The sequence below is a fragment of the Tyto alba genome, unplaced genomic scaffold (genome assembly GCF_018691265.1).
Source record: "Tyto alba isolate M040663 unplaced genomic scaffold, T.alba_DEE_v4.0 Super-Scaffold_27, whole genome shotgun sequence".
In the NCBI taxonomy this organism is placed as follows: domain Eukaryota; kingdom Metazoa; phylum Chordata; class Aves; order Strigiformes; family Tytonidae; genus Tyto; species Tyto alba.
In genome coordinates this window covers 37,863-54,475 of record NW_024881301.1, presented here as the reverse complement: position 1 = coordinate 54,475, position 16,613 = coordinate 37,863, and the positions used below count along the sequence as shown (strand labels likewise).

The 16,613-nt window shown below is 59.6% G+C and overlaps 2 protein-coding genes and 1 long non-coding RNA gene across 5 annotated transcripts in view; 1 reads left to right on the top strand and 2 right to left on the bottom strand.

Annotated features, from left to right (window-relative positions):
- Positions 1-5,642, bottom strand: part of LOC116963669 — a 46,854-nt gene extending 41,212 nt beyond the window's left edge. For both annotated transcript variants that reach the window (XR_004408344.2, XR_004408343.2), the window contains exons 1-2: positions 5,390-5,642; positions 4,073-4,192 (exon numbers count right to left, since the gene is read on the bottom strand). This is a non-coding gene — a long non-coding RNA (uncharacterized LOC116963669). The remainder of the gene's footprint in view (positions 1-4,072; positions 4,193-5,389) is intronic.
- Positions 5,643-9,237: 3,595 nt separating this feature from the next.
- On the top strand, positions 9,238-11,336 carry LAMTOR4 (late endosomal/lysosomal adaptor, MAPK and MTOR activator 4). Its single transcript, XM_042798098.1, has 4 exons — positions 9,238-9,302; positions 9,507-9,587; positions 10,481-10,598; positions 10,955-11,336. Exons 1-4 carry the CDS (start codon positions 9,300-9,302, stop codon positions 11,050-11,052), a joined length of 300 nt encoding a protein of 99 aa, XP_042654032.1. The 5' UTR covers positions 9,238-9,299; the 3' UTR covers positions 11,053-11,336.
- A 162-nt stretch (positions 11,337-11,498) lies between these two features.
- On the bottom strand, positions 11,499-16,587 carry TRAPPC14 (trafficking protein particle complex subunit 14). Of its 2 annotated transcripts, XM_042798249.1 has the most exons (11): positions 15,785-16,587; positions 15,488-15,583; positions 14,854-14,986; positions 14,677-14,763; positions 14,423-14,543; positions 14,093-14,240; positions 13,656-13,738; positions 13,218-13,381; positions 12,847-13,001; positions 12,548-12,741; positions 11,499-12,245 (listed from the first exon to the last, which is right to left on the bottom strand). In XM_042798249.1, exons 1-11 carry the CDS (start codon positions 16,181-16,183, stop codon positions 12,092-12,094), a joined length of 1,734 nt encoding a protein of 577 aa, XP_042654183.1. In that variant the 5' UTR covers positions 16,184-16,587; the 3' UTR covers positions 11,499-12,091. The 2 variants fall into 2 exon arrangements, with proteins under 2 accessions (XP_042654183.1, XP_042654184.1); XM_042798250.1 differs by lacking the exons at positions 15,488-15,583; positions 15,785-16,587 and having other exon boundaries at positions 14,677-14,792; positions 14,854-14,865.
- Positions 16,588-16,613: the final 26 nt, after the last annotated feature.

Here is a 16,613-nt window from a genome sequence, read left to right as displayed (position 1 = left end):
TCCAGGCATACAAGAATCCCACTTCCTGTGACTGAAATAAATGTCACATCAGTATTTGCAAGGAAAAGTCAACAGTTCTCCTGGCAAAGAACCAAGTTTTTCAGTGTTAAATTTCTCACTTGTGTTTATTGACAGACACAGTCTCCAGACACTACAGCTCCATGCACATGTAGGCTAAAAAGTACCTAGGAAAGGAATAAACTTGCACTGATCAGGAGAGGCCAGAGGCCATTCCTGGTGGGCACCACCATGATTTGAAGGCAGGATTTAGAACTAAGGATGCAGACTGTTCATGCCTACTGGCCTCAGTGTCTGAAAAGTAATTAAGAAGTCCAGCTAACAGTTCATTTTCCTCATACCAACATTGAAATTACACACTGCCTGTCCCAAATTAGTTTTGCTTGCATACCACTTGCTGCACTTTGTAAATCAAATAATTTTATTTTAATGCTTAGGGGAGAAAACAATGAGGCAAGTAGGAGTTAGATACCTGGTTAGAGGAACCTCACTGTCCTTAGGACCACTGAATGCTTGGGTATTGCAGTGTTGAAAAGCCCCAAGCTGCAGATCTGTCTGGTAGAAAGTGTAGCTGGTGCAGGAGCCAAGAGCCGTAAGGTTTTTCTGGAGAATCCTTATAGAGCTCCACCATAAAGTCCTTACAGATTGAGGATCAAAAAGGGTAGCAGATCAACAATCAGGAGGAACCTGTGAAGCTTTCGGCGTGCCCTGAGCCTGAGAGCACGGCTGCCCATTTGCCCCGTCCTACTTAAGCCAAGATTGTCCACATCTGGTGCTGAGTCAGCACTTCTCCCACCAGATGCAGTTTCCTCCACAGCATCACTGCTGCTACTGTCCAGCTCCTTACAGGAAGCAAAACCCTTTGTATGAGGCATAGTTCTACCTTAAGGTCAGGGTATAGTTCACTGAAGGTATATAACCTTGGGTGAAACCAGCAAAATATAATATGGTTTCAAACATTTTTCTTGGCAGGGTCTGAGGCTCTGACCTTTCCTTCTGTGGAGTGAGAGCTGCTGAAAAGACACAGTCCACTGAAGGCGGGTTACCTTGAAGATATCAAGGAGTGGGAAAACCAAATAAAAACCTTAAAAAAAAAAAAAAAAGTCACAGCATACCTGAGTATTCATAATGAGGCAGAAAAGCCTAGATGCTTGGTTCTGCTGCAAGTCAGAATAGTTAATTACATACCCATTTTTCAAAATCATGGCCAGGAGCCTGACTTTTTTGCCTCTTTATACTGCCTGGCAGCGTTACAGGTCCACAGAACAGATTTAAATCAATTATTTTCTTGTTAGCAGTGATTTATTCTTTCCAGGAGAATTTCTGGCTGCCTGGTGCTATCCAGATTGAGTTGAAGATGTCATGAATTTCTCAGTTTTTTTCTGAGAAAGAAAAAAAAAAACTCTGTTGGGAAGCTCCGTCTGTGTTAGTGATCCCATAATTGGAGATGGAAATGCTTGAGCCGTCTCTTTCCTCATCCTATAAAAAGAGCTATCAGCAAAAAGGGCAACATGCATGTTGTCAGACTCTTGCTTCTGTAGCACCCAGGTTGACTGATTTTTTTCCTGGGGCACTGAGGAAGGTCCTCTTAAGCAAACTGCCTATGACACAGCGCCGACCATCCAAATCTACTCTACTGGTTCTCTAATATCATTTGAGTTTTCACAATTAATTGCAAGCCTCTCCCCTCTACCTTGATAATTGTTAAGTTTAATTTAAACATGAAAACAGATGACGTAAGAAGAAACACAAGGAAAGATAAAGGACAGATTATGTCACAGAACATAGTAGAATGGAAATATTCCTAGGCTGGGGTAGTCCAGCTGTCAATTTAGACATATTAGTCCATCAGCAAGCATATGGGTTTACTTATGGTGGGAACAATGACATGCTGGAATAATGTATACTATGTAAATTACAGTTTACCTAAAGACAGTGCCGTGCACACAAAGCTGCATAGGTCTAGCTTCCAGCAGCTGAGAATGCAAGTGTTCTTGAATATGTGGTAAACTAAAGAGGAACGGTCAGCTTCTAGCTCTGACATAGACCTAGAACTGGTCCAAAAGTTGAAAACTAACCAGGACCTAGCAACAGAGTGGCTGGAGGCCACAAACGCATGAGTCACTACAGCAATCAAACTCAGGACTGCCTGTCTGGAGCCACAGACAGACCGAAGCAATTGAGTCAGGAAGCAACGAAAAAATTTCAGTTCATCACAAGATACGTAATAGTATCCCAAAACTTCAGAAACAGCCTTGGAAACATAGGTCACGAGCGGCACATGCAGAAGCAAAGCACGAAACACCAAGCATTGTGCTTGCTATTTGTGCTGCACAAAGATCAAAGTTAACACGAAGTGTCTAGAAGAAAGGATTTTAGTTTTCTGTGTAAAGTGACAGTAAGTCTTTGTATTCCAGTTTGCACACAGAAATCTCTCAGTAGCCAGCATCTAAGGAGTAAGCTATGGAGGAAATAGAGACTACATCGATATGTAAGTTTCCCTACGTATGTATGTACTAAAGCAGCATGGTTTCATTCCTTGTCCATGCTCCCATTTTGTTTGTGGAAGTTATAGTTTCTCCTGCTTCATTTATTTCAACCTAAAAGACTTTTTAGTACATGTCCCTTACAAGGCCTACTTTTTCCCATTGACACCTCACAAAAGTCAGACTGTATGTGATAATTTATCTTCACTGTCCCCCTTGCTCCTATCCTTTTCCATCCCCATCTGCCTATGCCTTGCTTTTTTCACAGAATAAATCCCTGGACTGTTTCCAAGCATCTCTGAGGATGGGTTTCTTCATAAAAGGAGGAGGAGAGAGGGAAAGAGACTTTTCTCTTTTGTCCATACATAACCAGTGTTTTGCCTTAGAAGTACATGAGCATGTTGTTCATGCTTCATGATGATTTCAACACATGCTTGCTGACAATGTTCTTCATTCTAGGGATGCTTTCAGTAGCCTGAATGTGGTGATAAACACATCACAGCTATGGGAGATGAAGGCTAAGCAGCAGCCCCAAGACTAGCACTGGCTATGCCCCAGAACAGAAGACTGGTTTTGCCTCTGGAAAGAGAGCAAAACAGTCCACAAAGTGCCAGATGTTGGTGGTTCACAGACTAAAAAATCTTGTAAGTATTTTATTTGAGCACCTCATTGAAGGGTATGCAATTGGAAAGCAGCAGGCTGGAAAAGGCATGAAGGGCTCAAAAAAAAAAAAAAAAAAAACAACACACCACATGATTTTGCCATTATATCATTGAATCATAAACTCATAAAATGGTTTGGGTTGAAAGGGACCCTAAAGATCATCTAGTTCCAACCCCTCCCTGCCCCGGGCAGGGCCCCCTTCCCCCAGCCCAGGGGGCTCCCAGCCCCGTCCAACCCGGCCTTGAACCCTTCCAGGGAGGGGGCAGCCACAGCTGCTCTGGGCACCCTGGGCCAGCGCCTCACCCCCCGCACAGGGAACAATTTCTTCCTTACATCTAATCTAAGCCTACCCCCTTTCAGTTTAAAACTGTTACCCCTCATGCTATCACTACAGTCCCAGGATACAGTTGGCTTTCTGAGCGGCGAGTGCACGTTGCTGGCTCATAGTTTTCCACCCACCAGTTCCCCCAAGTCTCTCTCCTGTAACTGGTATTTGCTACTCTGCCCGGCTCCCAGGCTTTTATTTTAATAAACTTTTCTGTAGCAAGAATCCTTTATCTTCAGCCCCAAAACAGTCTCACTGGCTTTTTCTGTTTAAATCTCCTTGGTATCTGTATATTTAAAATATAGTAATAAGTTGCACTGTTTCTTAAAGAAGTATCTCCAAGAATAAAATTATTTTTTCTGGAGAAATACTTACTCAGATACAAATTATTAGTGTCCTCCTACTCATATGCCATGTTTAATGCAGTGAGTCAAAGGGTTAAGAACAGAGGCTCACCAGTAGTTCTGCTTAGGGTGTTGCTGCACACCACAGTTGCCAAAGGTCACAGTCAGCTGTTTTGCCTTTAAAGAAGATGTAGCTCAGCTGTGGGAACCTGTGGGGAGTCACACTCCACACTCACCTGAAAACTGGAAGATAACCAACAGCCACAGCTGTAGAACTGGGCAGGGAAAAAAAGAGAGAAGCTGCGAACTTGCCAAGGTGGATTTCCTCCTGAAGGCAAAGTCACCACTCTGTGAACCTAGAGATAATACATTATTTCTTTGGGCTATATGAGCTTCAATGCAATCTTTCCTATCTAAAGAGGAACATGTTATTCAGGACACCTATGGATAGTTTCTAGATCGTTTCAGTGAAGGGCAGATGGCTTTCCTCATAGCCAGCTGTGTACTTGTCCCACATGGAACAGAATTAAATGCCCTGCTTGGAACAGGGAACAATCAAACCCAGAGGCAGGGTGTAAGCTGGTACCTACTGGACTACCTGTGGAGTTATCAATAATAATGTAGGTACAGTGTATGTACAAATTAAGAGACTATAGGAAGCAACAACTAGCAACAAGCAAGTCTTAGCTGACTCCTGACACACCTTTAAAATCATGGTGAAGGAAATTAAAGACTAGAAAACAGAGATACAGACAGAGTAAGATTTTATCCATGCAGGATGTACCTGACTGACCATTCCTGTGTAAATGTATTTTGGGGTGTTTTATTTAGAACAGCAGTCAGGCGTCCCCAGAAGGCACATCCTACTGCACTAGGACATAAGAATTTCTTTGAAGTGAGATTCCTGCACCACTGATAAATGGGATCTAAAAGAGCACGTTTGCTATACTGAACGAACTCCAGTAAAATCATTTACGTTGTCGATGACACGAGTTCAGTTCTTATCTTTATGAACAGAGGATTTGCAATAGCTCTCTACTATGAGCTCTGAAGCGTGTTTAAATTTGAATTGGGCCCAGGATATCTCCACGTTATAAGCAACAGAAGGATATTGCTTTCCCTAAAAGTAATGAAACAATTAGTTTTATTGAGTTAGGCTAAAGGTGTTACTAAATTAGCGTTGTTGAAAATTAAGCAAACCTTTTTTGATCACCAATTAGGCAAATGAGTGGGCACCGTGGGGAGTTGGGCAAGCAGTAGGATGGGGGGGTGGTCTGTGGTTTGGCGTCACGTAAAGGGGAACCTGGGCGGGAGAGGCCGGGAAAGATGGGAAGCCAGCAGAAAAGGAGGCAAAGCACACCCGATGAAGAGGAACCTGGACTTCGCTGCCCCCCCCCGGGCCCCAATCCCCCCCCCCCCTCCACCCCAACCCCTCCCTAGCCCCTCTCCCCCCCCCCCCCCCCACCCCAGGGCAGTGGAAAAGCACTGAGGCAGCCAGCCTCCGAGAAACAAAGAAAAAGGAACTGTGCAGGTGTAAAGAGGAGAAAACCCACCATTTTTGCTTAACCAATGAAATCTCCTGGTTGCTCTATAAAACGAAGCCCCCGGCCGCGGCGGGGTGCGCGCCACTGCGCCCAGCGCTGTATTCTTTGCTCCACTGACTTTGTCCCCGAATAAAACTTTTTTTTTTTTTTTTTTTATATACGTGAGCTTGTTTCTCACAGGTGGGAGGCGGTGGGGCTGCTGTGGAGGCGCGTTCCGGGGCTGCGGGGGCGACCGGGGCGGAGCCGCGGCGGGAGGGGTGAACCGCGGGGTCCCCGCAGGGGGGAGAGGGCAGGGCGAGCTGCCTCCCGCGGCATGCCGGGAGCTGTAGTCTTCGGGCGGCGGGCGGCCATGCTGTGCTTGCCCCAGGGCATGCCGGGAGCTGTAGTCTCCCAGCACTCGGTGGTGAGTGGCCATGCTGTTCCTGCCCCATGGCATGCCGGGAGCTGTAGTCTCCGGGCGGCGGGCCGCGGGCGGCCATGCTGTGCTTGCCCCAGGGCATGCCGGGAGCTGTAGTCTTCGGGCGGCGGGCCATGATGTGCTTTACCCAGGGCATGCCGGGAGCTGTAGTCTGGCGCCGGGCGGCCATGCTGTGCTTGCCCCAGGGCATGCCGGGAGCTGCAGTCTTCTAGCACTCGGTGGCAGCCGGCCTTGCTGGGCTAGCCCCAGGGCATGCCGGGAGCTGTAGTCTCCCAGCACTCGCTGGTGAGTGGCCATGCTGTTCCTGCCCAAGGGCATGCCGGGAGCTGCAGTCTTCTAGCACTCGGTGGCGGCCGGCCATGCTGGGCTAGCCCCAGGGCATGCCGGGAGCTGTAGTCTCCCAGCACTCGATGGTGAGTGGCCATGCTGTTCCTGCCACAGGGCATGCCGGGAGCTGTAGTCTTCTGGCGCCGGGCGGCAATGCTGTGCTTGCCCCAGGGCATGCCGGGAGCTGCAGTCTTCTAGCACTCGGTGGCGGCCGGCCATGCTGTACTTGCCCCAGGGCATGCCGGGAGCTGTAGTTTTTGCGGACGCGGCTGCCGGACAGCTGCGGTGCTTTCTGTGGTGCGCGGCCCCCTCAGCGCGGCTCGAGGTGTAGTTTTGGTGCCGGTTTTGTGTGTTTTCCTGCGGATTCCCGGCTGCTCCCCGAAAATGCGGTACAGCGGCTCCGGGGCTGCGCATGCGCGGTGGGGACGCCCTGTGCCGCGCTCGCCACTGCCTCCTGGCGAACAAAATGCGGTACTGCAGCCCCGGAGAGGCGCATGCGCGGTGGGGGCGCCCTCTGACGCGCTCGCCACTGCCGCCTTGCGAACAAAATGCGGTACTGCAGCCCAGGAGCCGCGCATGCGCAGTGGGGGCGCTCTGTGCCGCACTTGCCACTGCCGCCTTGCGAACAAATTGCGGTACTGCAGCCCCGGACATACGCATGCGCGGTGGGGGCGCCCTCTGACGCGCTCGCCACTGCCGCCTTGCGAACAAAATGCGGTACTGCAGCCCCGGAGCCGCGCATGCGCAGTGGGGGCGCTCTGTGCCGCACTTGCCACTGCCGCCTTGCGAACAAATTGCGGTACTGCAGCCCCGGAGAGGCGCATGCGCGGTGGGGGCGCCCTCTGACGCGCTCGCCACTGCCGCCTTGCGAACAAATTGCGGTACTGCAGCCCAGGAGACGCGCATGCGCGGTGGTGTCGCCCTCTGAGGCGCTCGCCACTGCCGCCTTGCGAACAAAATGCGGTACTGCAGCCCCGGAGATGCGCATGCGCAGTGGGGGCGCCCTCTGACGCGCTCGCCACTGCCGCCTTGCGAACAAAATGCGGTACTGCAGCCCCGGAGATGCGCATGCGCAGTGGGGGCGCCCTCTGACGCGCTCGCCACTGCCGCCTTGCGAACAAAATGCGGTACTGCAGCCCCGGAGAGGCGCATGCGCGGTGGGGGCGCCCTCTGACGCGCTCGCCACTGCCGCCTTGCGAACAAATTGCGGTACTGCAGCCCCGGAGAGGCGCATGCGCGGTGGGGGCGCCCTCTGACGCGCTCGCCACTGCCGCCTTGCGAACAAATTGCGGTACTGCAGCCCAGGAGCTGCGCATGCGCGTTGGGTGCGCTCTGTGCCTCACTCGCCACTGCCGCCTTGCGAACAAAATGCGGTACTGCAGCCCAGGATATGCGCATGCGCAGTGGGGACGCCCTGTGCCGCGCTCTCCACTGCCGCCTTGCGAACAAAATGCGGTACTGCAGCCCCGGAGAGGCGCATGCGCGCTGGGGGCGCCCTCTGACGCGCTCGCCACTGCCGCCTTGCGAACAAATTGCGGTACTGCAGCCCCGGAGCCGCGCATGCGCGCTGGGTGCGCCCTCTGAGGCGCTCGCCACTGCCGCCTTGCGAACAAAATGCGGTACTGCAGCCCAGGAGAGGCGCATGCGCGTTGGGTGCGCCCTGTGCCTCGCTCTCCACTGCCGCCTTGCGAACAAAATGCGGTACTGCAGCCCAGGATATGCGCATGCGCAGTGGGGGCGCCCTGTGACGCGCTCGCCACTGCCGCCTTGCGAACAAAATGCGGTACTGCAGCCCAGGAGACGCGCATGCGCGGTGATGTCGCCCTCTGACGTGCTCGCCACTGCCGCCTGGCGAACAAAATGCGGTACTACGAGAACCCCTGCACCCTGTCTGAACCCCCGAAACCCCTGCATGTCAGGAAGAACCCCTGCACCTTGCCAGGACACCCTGAACCCTGCCTGAATCCCCTGCACACCAACAAAACCACCTGCACCCTAACAAGCACCCCTGAACCCTGTCTGGGCTCCCTGCATCACAAACAACCCCCCTGCACCCCAACCAGAACCCCCTAAACCCTGTCTGAAGCCCCTGCACCCCAACAAGAACACCTGCACCCTGTCTGGACCCCCTGCACCCCAACCAGAACCCCCTGCACCTTGCCTGGACCCCATAAACCCCAATAACACCCCCTGGACCCTGTCTGGGCTCCCTGCATCACAAACAAACCCCCTGCACCCCAACCAGAACCACCTGAACCCTGTCTGAAGCCCCTGCACCCCAAACAGACCCCGTGAACCCTGTCTGGGACCCCTCCATCCCAACCAGACCCCCCTGCACCCCAACCAGAACCCACCGCACCTTCCATGGACCCCCTGGACCCCGTCTGAACCCCCTGCACCCCAACAAGAACCTCTGCCCCCTGCACCCCAAAGAGACGCCCTGCACCCCAACCAGAACACTCTGCACCTTGCCTGGACCCCCTGAACACTGTCTGAACCCCCCTGTACCCCAACAAGGACCCCTGCAACCTGTCTGGGTCCCCTTCAACCCAAACACCCCCTGCGCCCCCATCAGAGCCCCCTGCAATTTGCCTGGACCCTCTGAACCCTGTCCGAACCTCCCGCACCCCAACAAGAACCCCTGAACCCTGTCTGAACCCCCCTGCACCCCAAACAGATCCCCCCAACCTTCTCCGGCAACCCTGAACCCTGCCTGGTTTCCCTGCAGCATAATCTCTCAGATAAATAACAGAAAAAAAAAAAAAAAAAAAACAAAAAAAACCCAAACTTTATTTTTCAGCACAGTTAATCAACACTCCGCAAACGTAACAAACGTCAGCTTCAAACACCCGGTAGAGGAGAACTATCGCGACAGACGCTCCTGGGGTTTATCGCCACCCAAACCCCTCAGTCACTCACCGAATTAAAAAAAAAAAAAGAGTCTCTCAACCCGGAAAAAACTCTGGAGGTATCAAGAGCCCCCGTTCCCCCCCGCTGCCCCCCTCTACGCAAATACACTTATTAACAAAAACCAGGCCAAAACCGCTCAGGCCACGCCCCGCCCAGCCGGCTCCCATTGGCGGGCGGGCCGGTGACGGGCGGAACCCCACGCCAATGGGGCGGCGGGGGCGGGGTGCAGCCGTCACCTGACTGGGACGGCGCCGGAGCGCCGCCATGGTGAGCGTTGGAGGAGGAGGAGGAGGAGGAGGAGGAGGAAGGGGGGGGGGGGGGGGGAACTGGAATGGGACTGGGAGCGCTGGGATGAGGGGGAGCGGGGGGGGAAGGGGCGCTTGGAGGCACCGGGGTCCCGGAGTGACTGGAATCGGGGGCGGGGGGGGGAGCTGGGGGAGGCTGACTGCCCCCCCCCCCCCCCCCCCCCAGACCACGGCGCTGACCCAGGGGCTGGAGCGCATCCCGGACCAGCTGGGCTACCTGGTGATCAGCGATGGGGCCGTGCTGGCGGTGAGGCCTGGGGAGGGGCACCCCCAAAACCGGGGCCCCTGCGAGGCGGGAGCGGGGAGCAGGGGGGGACAAGCACTTGTATGCGGGGAAGGGGCAGCCGGACAGACAGCCGGGTCCTGGGGGGGGGTACTTGGGTATTGGGGGGGGTACCCGGGTATTGGGGGGGAGCAGACACCCGGGTCCTGGGAGGGGTACCCGGGTATTGGGGGGAGCAGACACCCGGGTCCTGGGAGGGGTACTTGTGTATTGGGGGGGTACCCGGGTATTGGGGGGGAGCAGACACCCGGGTCCTGGGGGGGGGGTACTTGGGTATTGGGGGGGGTACCCGGGTATTGGGGGGAGCAGACACCCGGATCCTCGGAGGGGTACTTGGGTATTGGGGGGGTACCCGGGTATTGGGGGGAGCAGACACCCGGGTCCTCGGAGGGTTGGGAAGGGGTACTCGGGTATTGGGGGGGTACATGGGTATCAGGGGGAGCAGACACCCGGGTCCTGGGAGGGGTACTTGTGTATTGGGGGGGTACCCGGGTATTGGGGGGAGCAGACACCCGGGTCCTGGGAGGGGGGCGGGAGGGGGTAATCGGGTATTGGGGGGGTAAGTGGGTATCAGGGGGAGCAGACATCCAGGTCCTGGGGGGGGGGGGGAGGCAGGAAGGGGTACTCGGGTATTGGGGGGGTACATGGGTATCAGGGGGAGCAGATACCCAGGTCCTGGGGGGGGGGGTGGGAAGGGGTACCCAGATATCGGGGGGAGGGTACCTGGGTATCAGGGGGTGCAGACACCCCAGGCCTGGGCGGGGAGTGCAGGAGGGGAATGGGTCCCCGGCTATCTCGGCACGGAGGAGGCTCCGACGCCCGGGTCCCACTGACGCTGTCCCCCCACCCCACCTCAGTCGTCAGGCGACCTGGAGAACGACGAGCAGACGGCCGCCATCCTCTCCGAGCTAGTAGCCACGGCCTGCGGGCTGCGGCTCCAACGCGGCCACGATCCCCCTTTCAAGCGCCTCTCAGGTGAGTGTGGGCTGTCCCTGGGGGGGCCCTGACCCCCCCCCCCCAACCCCCGGGGCCAAGACAGCGTCCCTCTGTCCCTGCACTCCCCCAGGCGTCTTTGACCACTGGACATAGTGGTGGCACTGCTGTCCCCAATGTTTTAGGGGTGACCTAAGTTCTTCCCCCTGGTAGCGGTAGCCGTGCTGTCCTTAGGGCAGCTGTGACCCTCGCGCTGTCCCCATGCTGGTGGCCAGAACAGCCCCCACCACCGTGCTGTCCCCACGGCAGTGTCCCCACTATCCTGGGGGTGGCAGTGCCCCCAGTGTCCGTGGGGCACTGGCGGTGGCCCTGTCCCTGTGCTCACCCTGTCCCCACAGTGGTGTTCGGGGAACACTCCCTCCTCGTCACTGTCTCTGGACAGAAGCTCTTCGTGGTGAAGCGGCAGAACCACGTCCAGGAGCCCGTTGCCGTCTGAGAGGTGTCCCTGCTGTTGCCAAGAGTGGGGGGGACCGGTCCCCCTCATCCCCACTGTCCCCAGAGCCTAACGGGAAGGGGTGGGGGACACACACCGGCTTCCCTGGCCCTGCAGCAACACCCACTCGTGTCCCTGTCGCCTCGGGGGGGGCCTTGGGGACTGGTCCTCCACATCCCTGCAGTCCCCAAGGCCGCGTGGCATCCCCTGCGTGCCTCGGGACCCCACAGTGTCACCCCCCCCACACACGCTGTCCCGCTAATGAGGCAATAAATTATGTCCTGGTGTCCCTGTCCCCCATCCGGCTTCCTTGGGGGGGGATACGGGTCGACTCAGGACAGGTCAGAGGGTGAGGTACGGGGCCTTCACATAGAAAAGGGGGATGCAGAGCCCTTCGGGGGCTCCCACTCCCTGCTGATGTCACCCCAAGTGACAGACTTGTCCCCGTGTCCAGGCTAGCGCTTTATTGGCACACACGCACACATACACAGACGGCAGCCAGCGCAGAGACAAATAAATAATGGGGGGGCGGAGGTGCCACCCGTATCGGGGGGGGGCACAGAGACGTCCCCGTCCCCAGCGAGGCACGGGAGCTGGCAGTGCAGGACTCGCCTTGGGCTTGGCACCTTGGGGACAGGTCACGGTGTCCCCTGTGGCCCCAGGGACAGGTCCCGGTCCCTTGTTCCCCACTCATCCCCACCCCCTCCCTCCCCACCCGCCCCACCAGCCAAATTCAAGGCAACGCAGGAAGCTAAAAGGGGTGTAAACAGTGCTGGGACCAGCCGCAGGACGTCCCCCCGCTTCCCTCTGCCACCCTCATCCTCAGAGCATTGTCACCCCCAGGCTGGGGACAGACCCTTGTCCCCATTGGTACCCCCATGGCACATTCCAGTCCAGTCCCAGTGAAGCAGCAGGTTCGTCCCCTGGGTGTGTAGGAACACAGCCCCATCCCTAGCCCCCCACCCCCCAAGCTCATCCCCTTCCAGCGCAGTCTCCAGGACGCAGCAGGATTCGTCCGTCCCCATTGTCCCCGAGGTCCCCGTCACTTGACGGGCTCCACGACCAGCACCTTGCACTCCCGCTTGGCAATCTTGTCTAGGGACAGCACCGTCTTCTCGGAGGGCAGGTAGAGGGGACGCCCCACGGGGGACCCCACCGGCGGGGTGATGGCACGTCGCTCCATCACGCTGCCCGACCTGGGGTGTGGGGAGGCAAGTGGAGGCTGCTCTGGGTCCCTGCGGGGCTGGCTGTCCCCTCCCTGCATTCTCCCCTTTGTCCCACGTCCTCTCAGATATCCCCCCCGACGCGTCCATCAGCCCCAGCCGTCCCCATCCCACATCCACCCTTGTCCTGGGTGTCCTCCCTGTCCCAGGTGTGCCCCGTCCTGCCCGTCCCCTCACCCCATCACTCTGATCCCACCGCCGTGCTCCTCCCGTTCTAAGTGCCCTGCCTGTCCCACGTGTCCCTCTGCCAGGTCCCCGCCGTCCCCCCCCGGTACCTCATGAGGTGGCTGCGGGATGGCTGCTGGTGGGAGAAGGACTGGGACCGGCCCAGCCCAGCCTGGTGCCGCTCCACCAGGTCCCGCACAGCCGGGCTGCTGGGGCTGCTCTTCCGTGACACGGGCCGGGCCTCGGGCGGTGGGTTGGCCACGCTGGCCGTGAACTGCAGCTTCAGCTTCATGTGCTGGGACATCTGCAGACAAACCAGGGGCGGGGGGGGGGGGGGGGGAAGCACGGTGATGCCAAGCCAGACCCCGGGGGTGTTTGCGTCCCCCTCCCAGCAATCAGGCAGGCTCACCTCAAAGAGCCCGGCCCGCAGTGCCTGGAAGGCCACGCGGATGGTGAGGGCGCTGCCTTTGCGCGAGTAGCCCAGGTTGTTGAGTGGCGTGTGGCACACGATGGCGTCCAACGCCGCCTGTGTGGCCCGGCGCTCCTCCCCGGACAGCTTCTTCCCTGCGGGGACCACCAGCACGGCGGGGACAGGACCGCTGGCCCCCCCCAGCCCAGCCACCTCCAGCACCTCCTGGCTCTGACCGTCCCGTCCTGCTCACCCCCTCTTCCCGCGCCCCGTCTGTCCCCTTAGCTGCACCCAGAGGCACCTCCAGCCCCTCCAATCCCCCTCCCCACCCTCTCAGTCCCCCCGCCGAGCCCCGTGCCCTCTGTCCCCACCAGCCGTGGCGGTCTCGGGGGTCCAGACGAGGCGCACGGCCAGGAAGTCCTGGAGGTCGTTGAGCAGCGTGTAGGTGACGGTGAAGCGCTGCCGAGCCCGCACCGGCGACTCGCAGGCAGCCGTCATCACAAAGCGTGGCCGCTCCAGGCGGATGCTCGGCAGCCTGGCGATGGCAAAAGTTGGGGGGGGGGGGGTGGGTTATTGATGTGGGGGTGGCCCCCAGGAACTGTGGGGACACGGCACTAGCAACGTGGGACAGCCCCAGGGAGCCAAGAGGATGTGGGGACTGGGAGATGGCCACACGGCAGCCCCAGGACATGAGATTAATGGCACAATCAGGGGTGTCTCTGGGTTCCCCCTCCTGGGGGCAGGAGGATCTGGGGGTCCCTCCCTGCTCGGGGACAGGATACATCAAGGGCATTCAGGGCGGCTCTCACCGGTAATGCGTGTAGATGCTGCTGGTGAAGGGCAGTTTGGGCGTTGACCACTGGATCACGGCCACCAGTGGGACCTCCAAGCCCTGGGTATGGGGGGACAATGGGTCAGAGATGTTTCTGTCAGCATTGCTCCCAGCGAGGACCATCCACACGTCCCCCTAGGCTCCCTGGCAAGGACAGACACCTCGTGGACCAACAAAGACAGTCCCCCAAGGCGAGGACGGTCTCCGCTGCCCCCAGGGGAGGACAAGGACCCCAGACAAGAACAGTGTCCACCCCCAAGGCCACCAACCTAGATGGTGGCTCCTGATCTCGGCCCAGAAAACATCTCCCACCTAGGACGGTCCCTGCCCGGGTTGTCCCCCAGTGTTCCCTCGTGCCTGGCCTCAGGGCAGTCCCCCCAGCCCTGAAGGTCCACCCCACCGCTGTCCCCTCACCTCCTTGGCGTCCTCGGGGGGCCTCTCTGGTGCCTGGAGCTGGAAGAGGAAGTTGTGCTCCTCGAGGGCGCTGAGGGCACAGGGGCAGGCCGAGCCAGCGCCGGCCACGCGGCAGAAAGCGCCCACGGGCACCTCGCCCGAGTGGTGGCTGCAGGAGAGGGCATGGGGACAGCTCAGGGACACGGGGGGACCCAGGCTGCCAGCCTGGAACCCCAGGGCTTCCCCAGGGCCAGGGCATGGCCCTGGCCTGAGGACCCCATGGGGTCTGGGAGACAGCGTGGCCATGCCCCCCCACCCCCGGGATGGTCCCCCAGCTGTCCCAGCACTCACCAGACGTCATCGACCAGCAGCACAGAGCCATCAGGCATGACAGGCAGGTAACTGGCATTGAAATTGGGCAGGATCTGCACGTCCCATAGCGAGATCTCCTCCTGGGACCACCCGTTGAGCACTGGGGACGGGGACATCAGGGGACGCCACCGTGGCCCCAACCAACCCGTGTGGTATCGTCCCCCTGCCCCGCATCCTCCACCCTGTCACAGCCACCCCACGGATGTCACCCCAGGGAGCCCCGTCCCGCTCACCTTTCAGCACGGTGAGGTACTTCCCAGACACGGTGAGCTGGCGGCATCGCACCACGGGCGGGGGCAGCACCGTCAGCAGGGTGCTCACTGCGGGGACACGCCGGGCGGGTCAGGGGCTGCAGGGACAGGGAAGGGGGGACATGCAGGGTGGGAGAGGGGACGCAGGGATGCTCCTACCTTGCGCCTTGAAGGCCCCCTGCTCCTGGCGGAAGACGTGCGCGGGTGCCCGCGTCTGCAGCAGGCTCAGGTACCCGCCGCCCTCCTGCAGCTCAGGCGGCTCTGCGTCCCTTTTCCACACCGTCACCACGATCTGCAGACAGCAGGGACGTGGGGCGCAGCCCTCAGGTCCAGCCCTGAGCTCCCCCTGTCCCCCACAGCCCCCCGAAAGCAGCTTTGACGGACCCGGAGAGGGGATGGAGCAGGGCTGGATCCTGCCCTCTGTCCCATGTTGCTGTGCTGTCCCCAGGGTCCCCACGCTGTGACCGAGGCCCCCTCCTGCCCCCCAATTCTACCTCGATGGATCCAGAAAAGAGGACCAGGGCTAGACCTCCGTGATCCCACGCTGTCCCCAGGATCCTGTCCCCAATGACTGCACATTGTCCCCAAGGTCCCCTCCTGCCCTTGAGATCCCCACGCTGTTTCTGAGGCCCTCTCCCATCCCCAAGGTCCCCATGCTGTCTCGGAGGTTCCCTCCCTCCCCCAAGGTCCCCTCCCATTCCCAAAATCCCCCCACTGTCTCCGAGGTCCCCTCCCACCCCCAAGGTCCCCTCGATGTCCCCCGACATCCCCCTCCCGACCCCCTCAGCCTCACCTTGGCCTTGACGGTGCCAGGCGGCAGCTTGTCAAGGGAAATGGTGAGGGGGAAGATGACCTCGTCTGTGGACACGATGGGGTCCTCCACCGGTATCTGGGGGCACAGCAGGGCTCAGCACCGCAGCCACCCTCAACCCCTTCCCGCTCCACATCCCCCCTTTGTCCCCGTCCCCCCCCCCCCCGCCCCACATCCCCCCTGTCCCCAGCGTCCCCCCGTCCTCCCACATCCCCCCCCAAACCCGCCCCTGTCCCCGTGTCCCTTCCCGACCGCATCTCCCCGGTCCCCGGCGCCCACCCCGGCAGCGGGGCGCCCCGGGGGGCCCTGGCTGTGGGTCAGCAGCGCCCGGCAGTCCCGGAAGACGGTGGTCTCCGGCGAGGCCGCGCTCCCGGTGCCGTCCCCGGTGCCATCCGCATCCCCGTCCCGGTCCCCGCCGGGCTCTGTGCCGCCGGGGCTGACGCTGGCCAGGGCTGCCAGCTCGGCCGCCAGCTCGGCCCAGGGCGGCCGGCCCGGCCCGGTGCCGCCGCCGCTACCGGGACGGCAGCGGAGCACCAGGAGGAATCGCACGGTCTCGCCCAGGTAAAGGTGGTTGCGGCGAGGCAGCGCCCGGTACCGGCCCGGTTCCCCCGACAGCAGCTCCCGAGCCGCGAACGGCACCGCCGGGAAGTACATGAAGTAATCGCACTGCGACTCCATGGGCACCGGCCGCGGGGAAGGGGGGGGGGCCTGGGGACCGGGAGGGAGAACCGGGGGATCTTAGGGGAGAGGGACAGACCGCGGCGGTACCCCCGGAGATCGGGGGGGTGCCGGGGGCCGGCCGCACCGGGAGGGATCGGGGGAGGGGGGGCGATGCTAGGGCAACCGCGGGTTCCGGGCCAGGGGAAAGCCCGGAGACGAGGGAACCGGGGCGGCGGAGGGAGGAAGGGAGGGAGGGGAACCCGCGGGCCGGACCGGCAGGATACCGCGGGTGGGGATGCCGGGCCAGGCGTGCCCGGACGGGTCTCCCGGAGCCGGGAGGGGCCGGGGGAGGGGCCGGGAGCGGGGGAGGGGCCGGGAACGGGGCCGCACGGCGCTACCGGAGCGACCGGGCGCGGCGGGGAGGGACGCGCGCAGGGCGCGGCGCCGA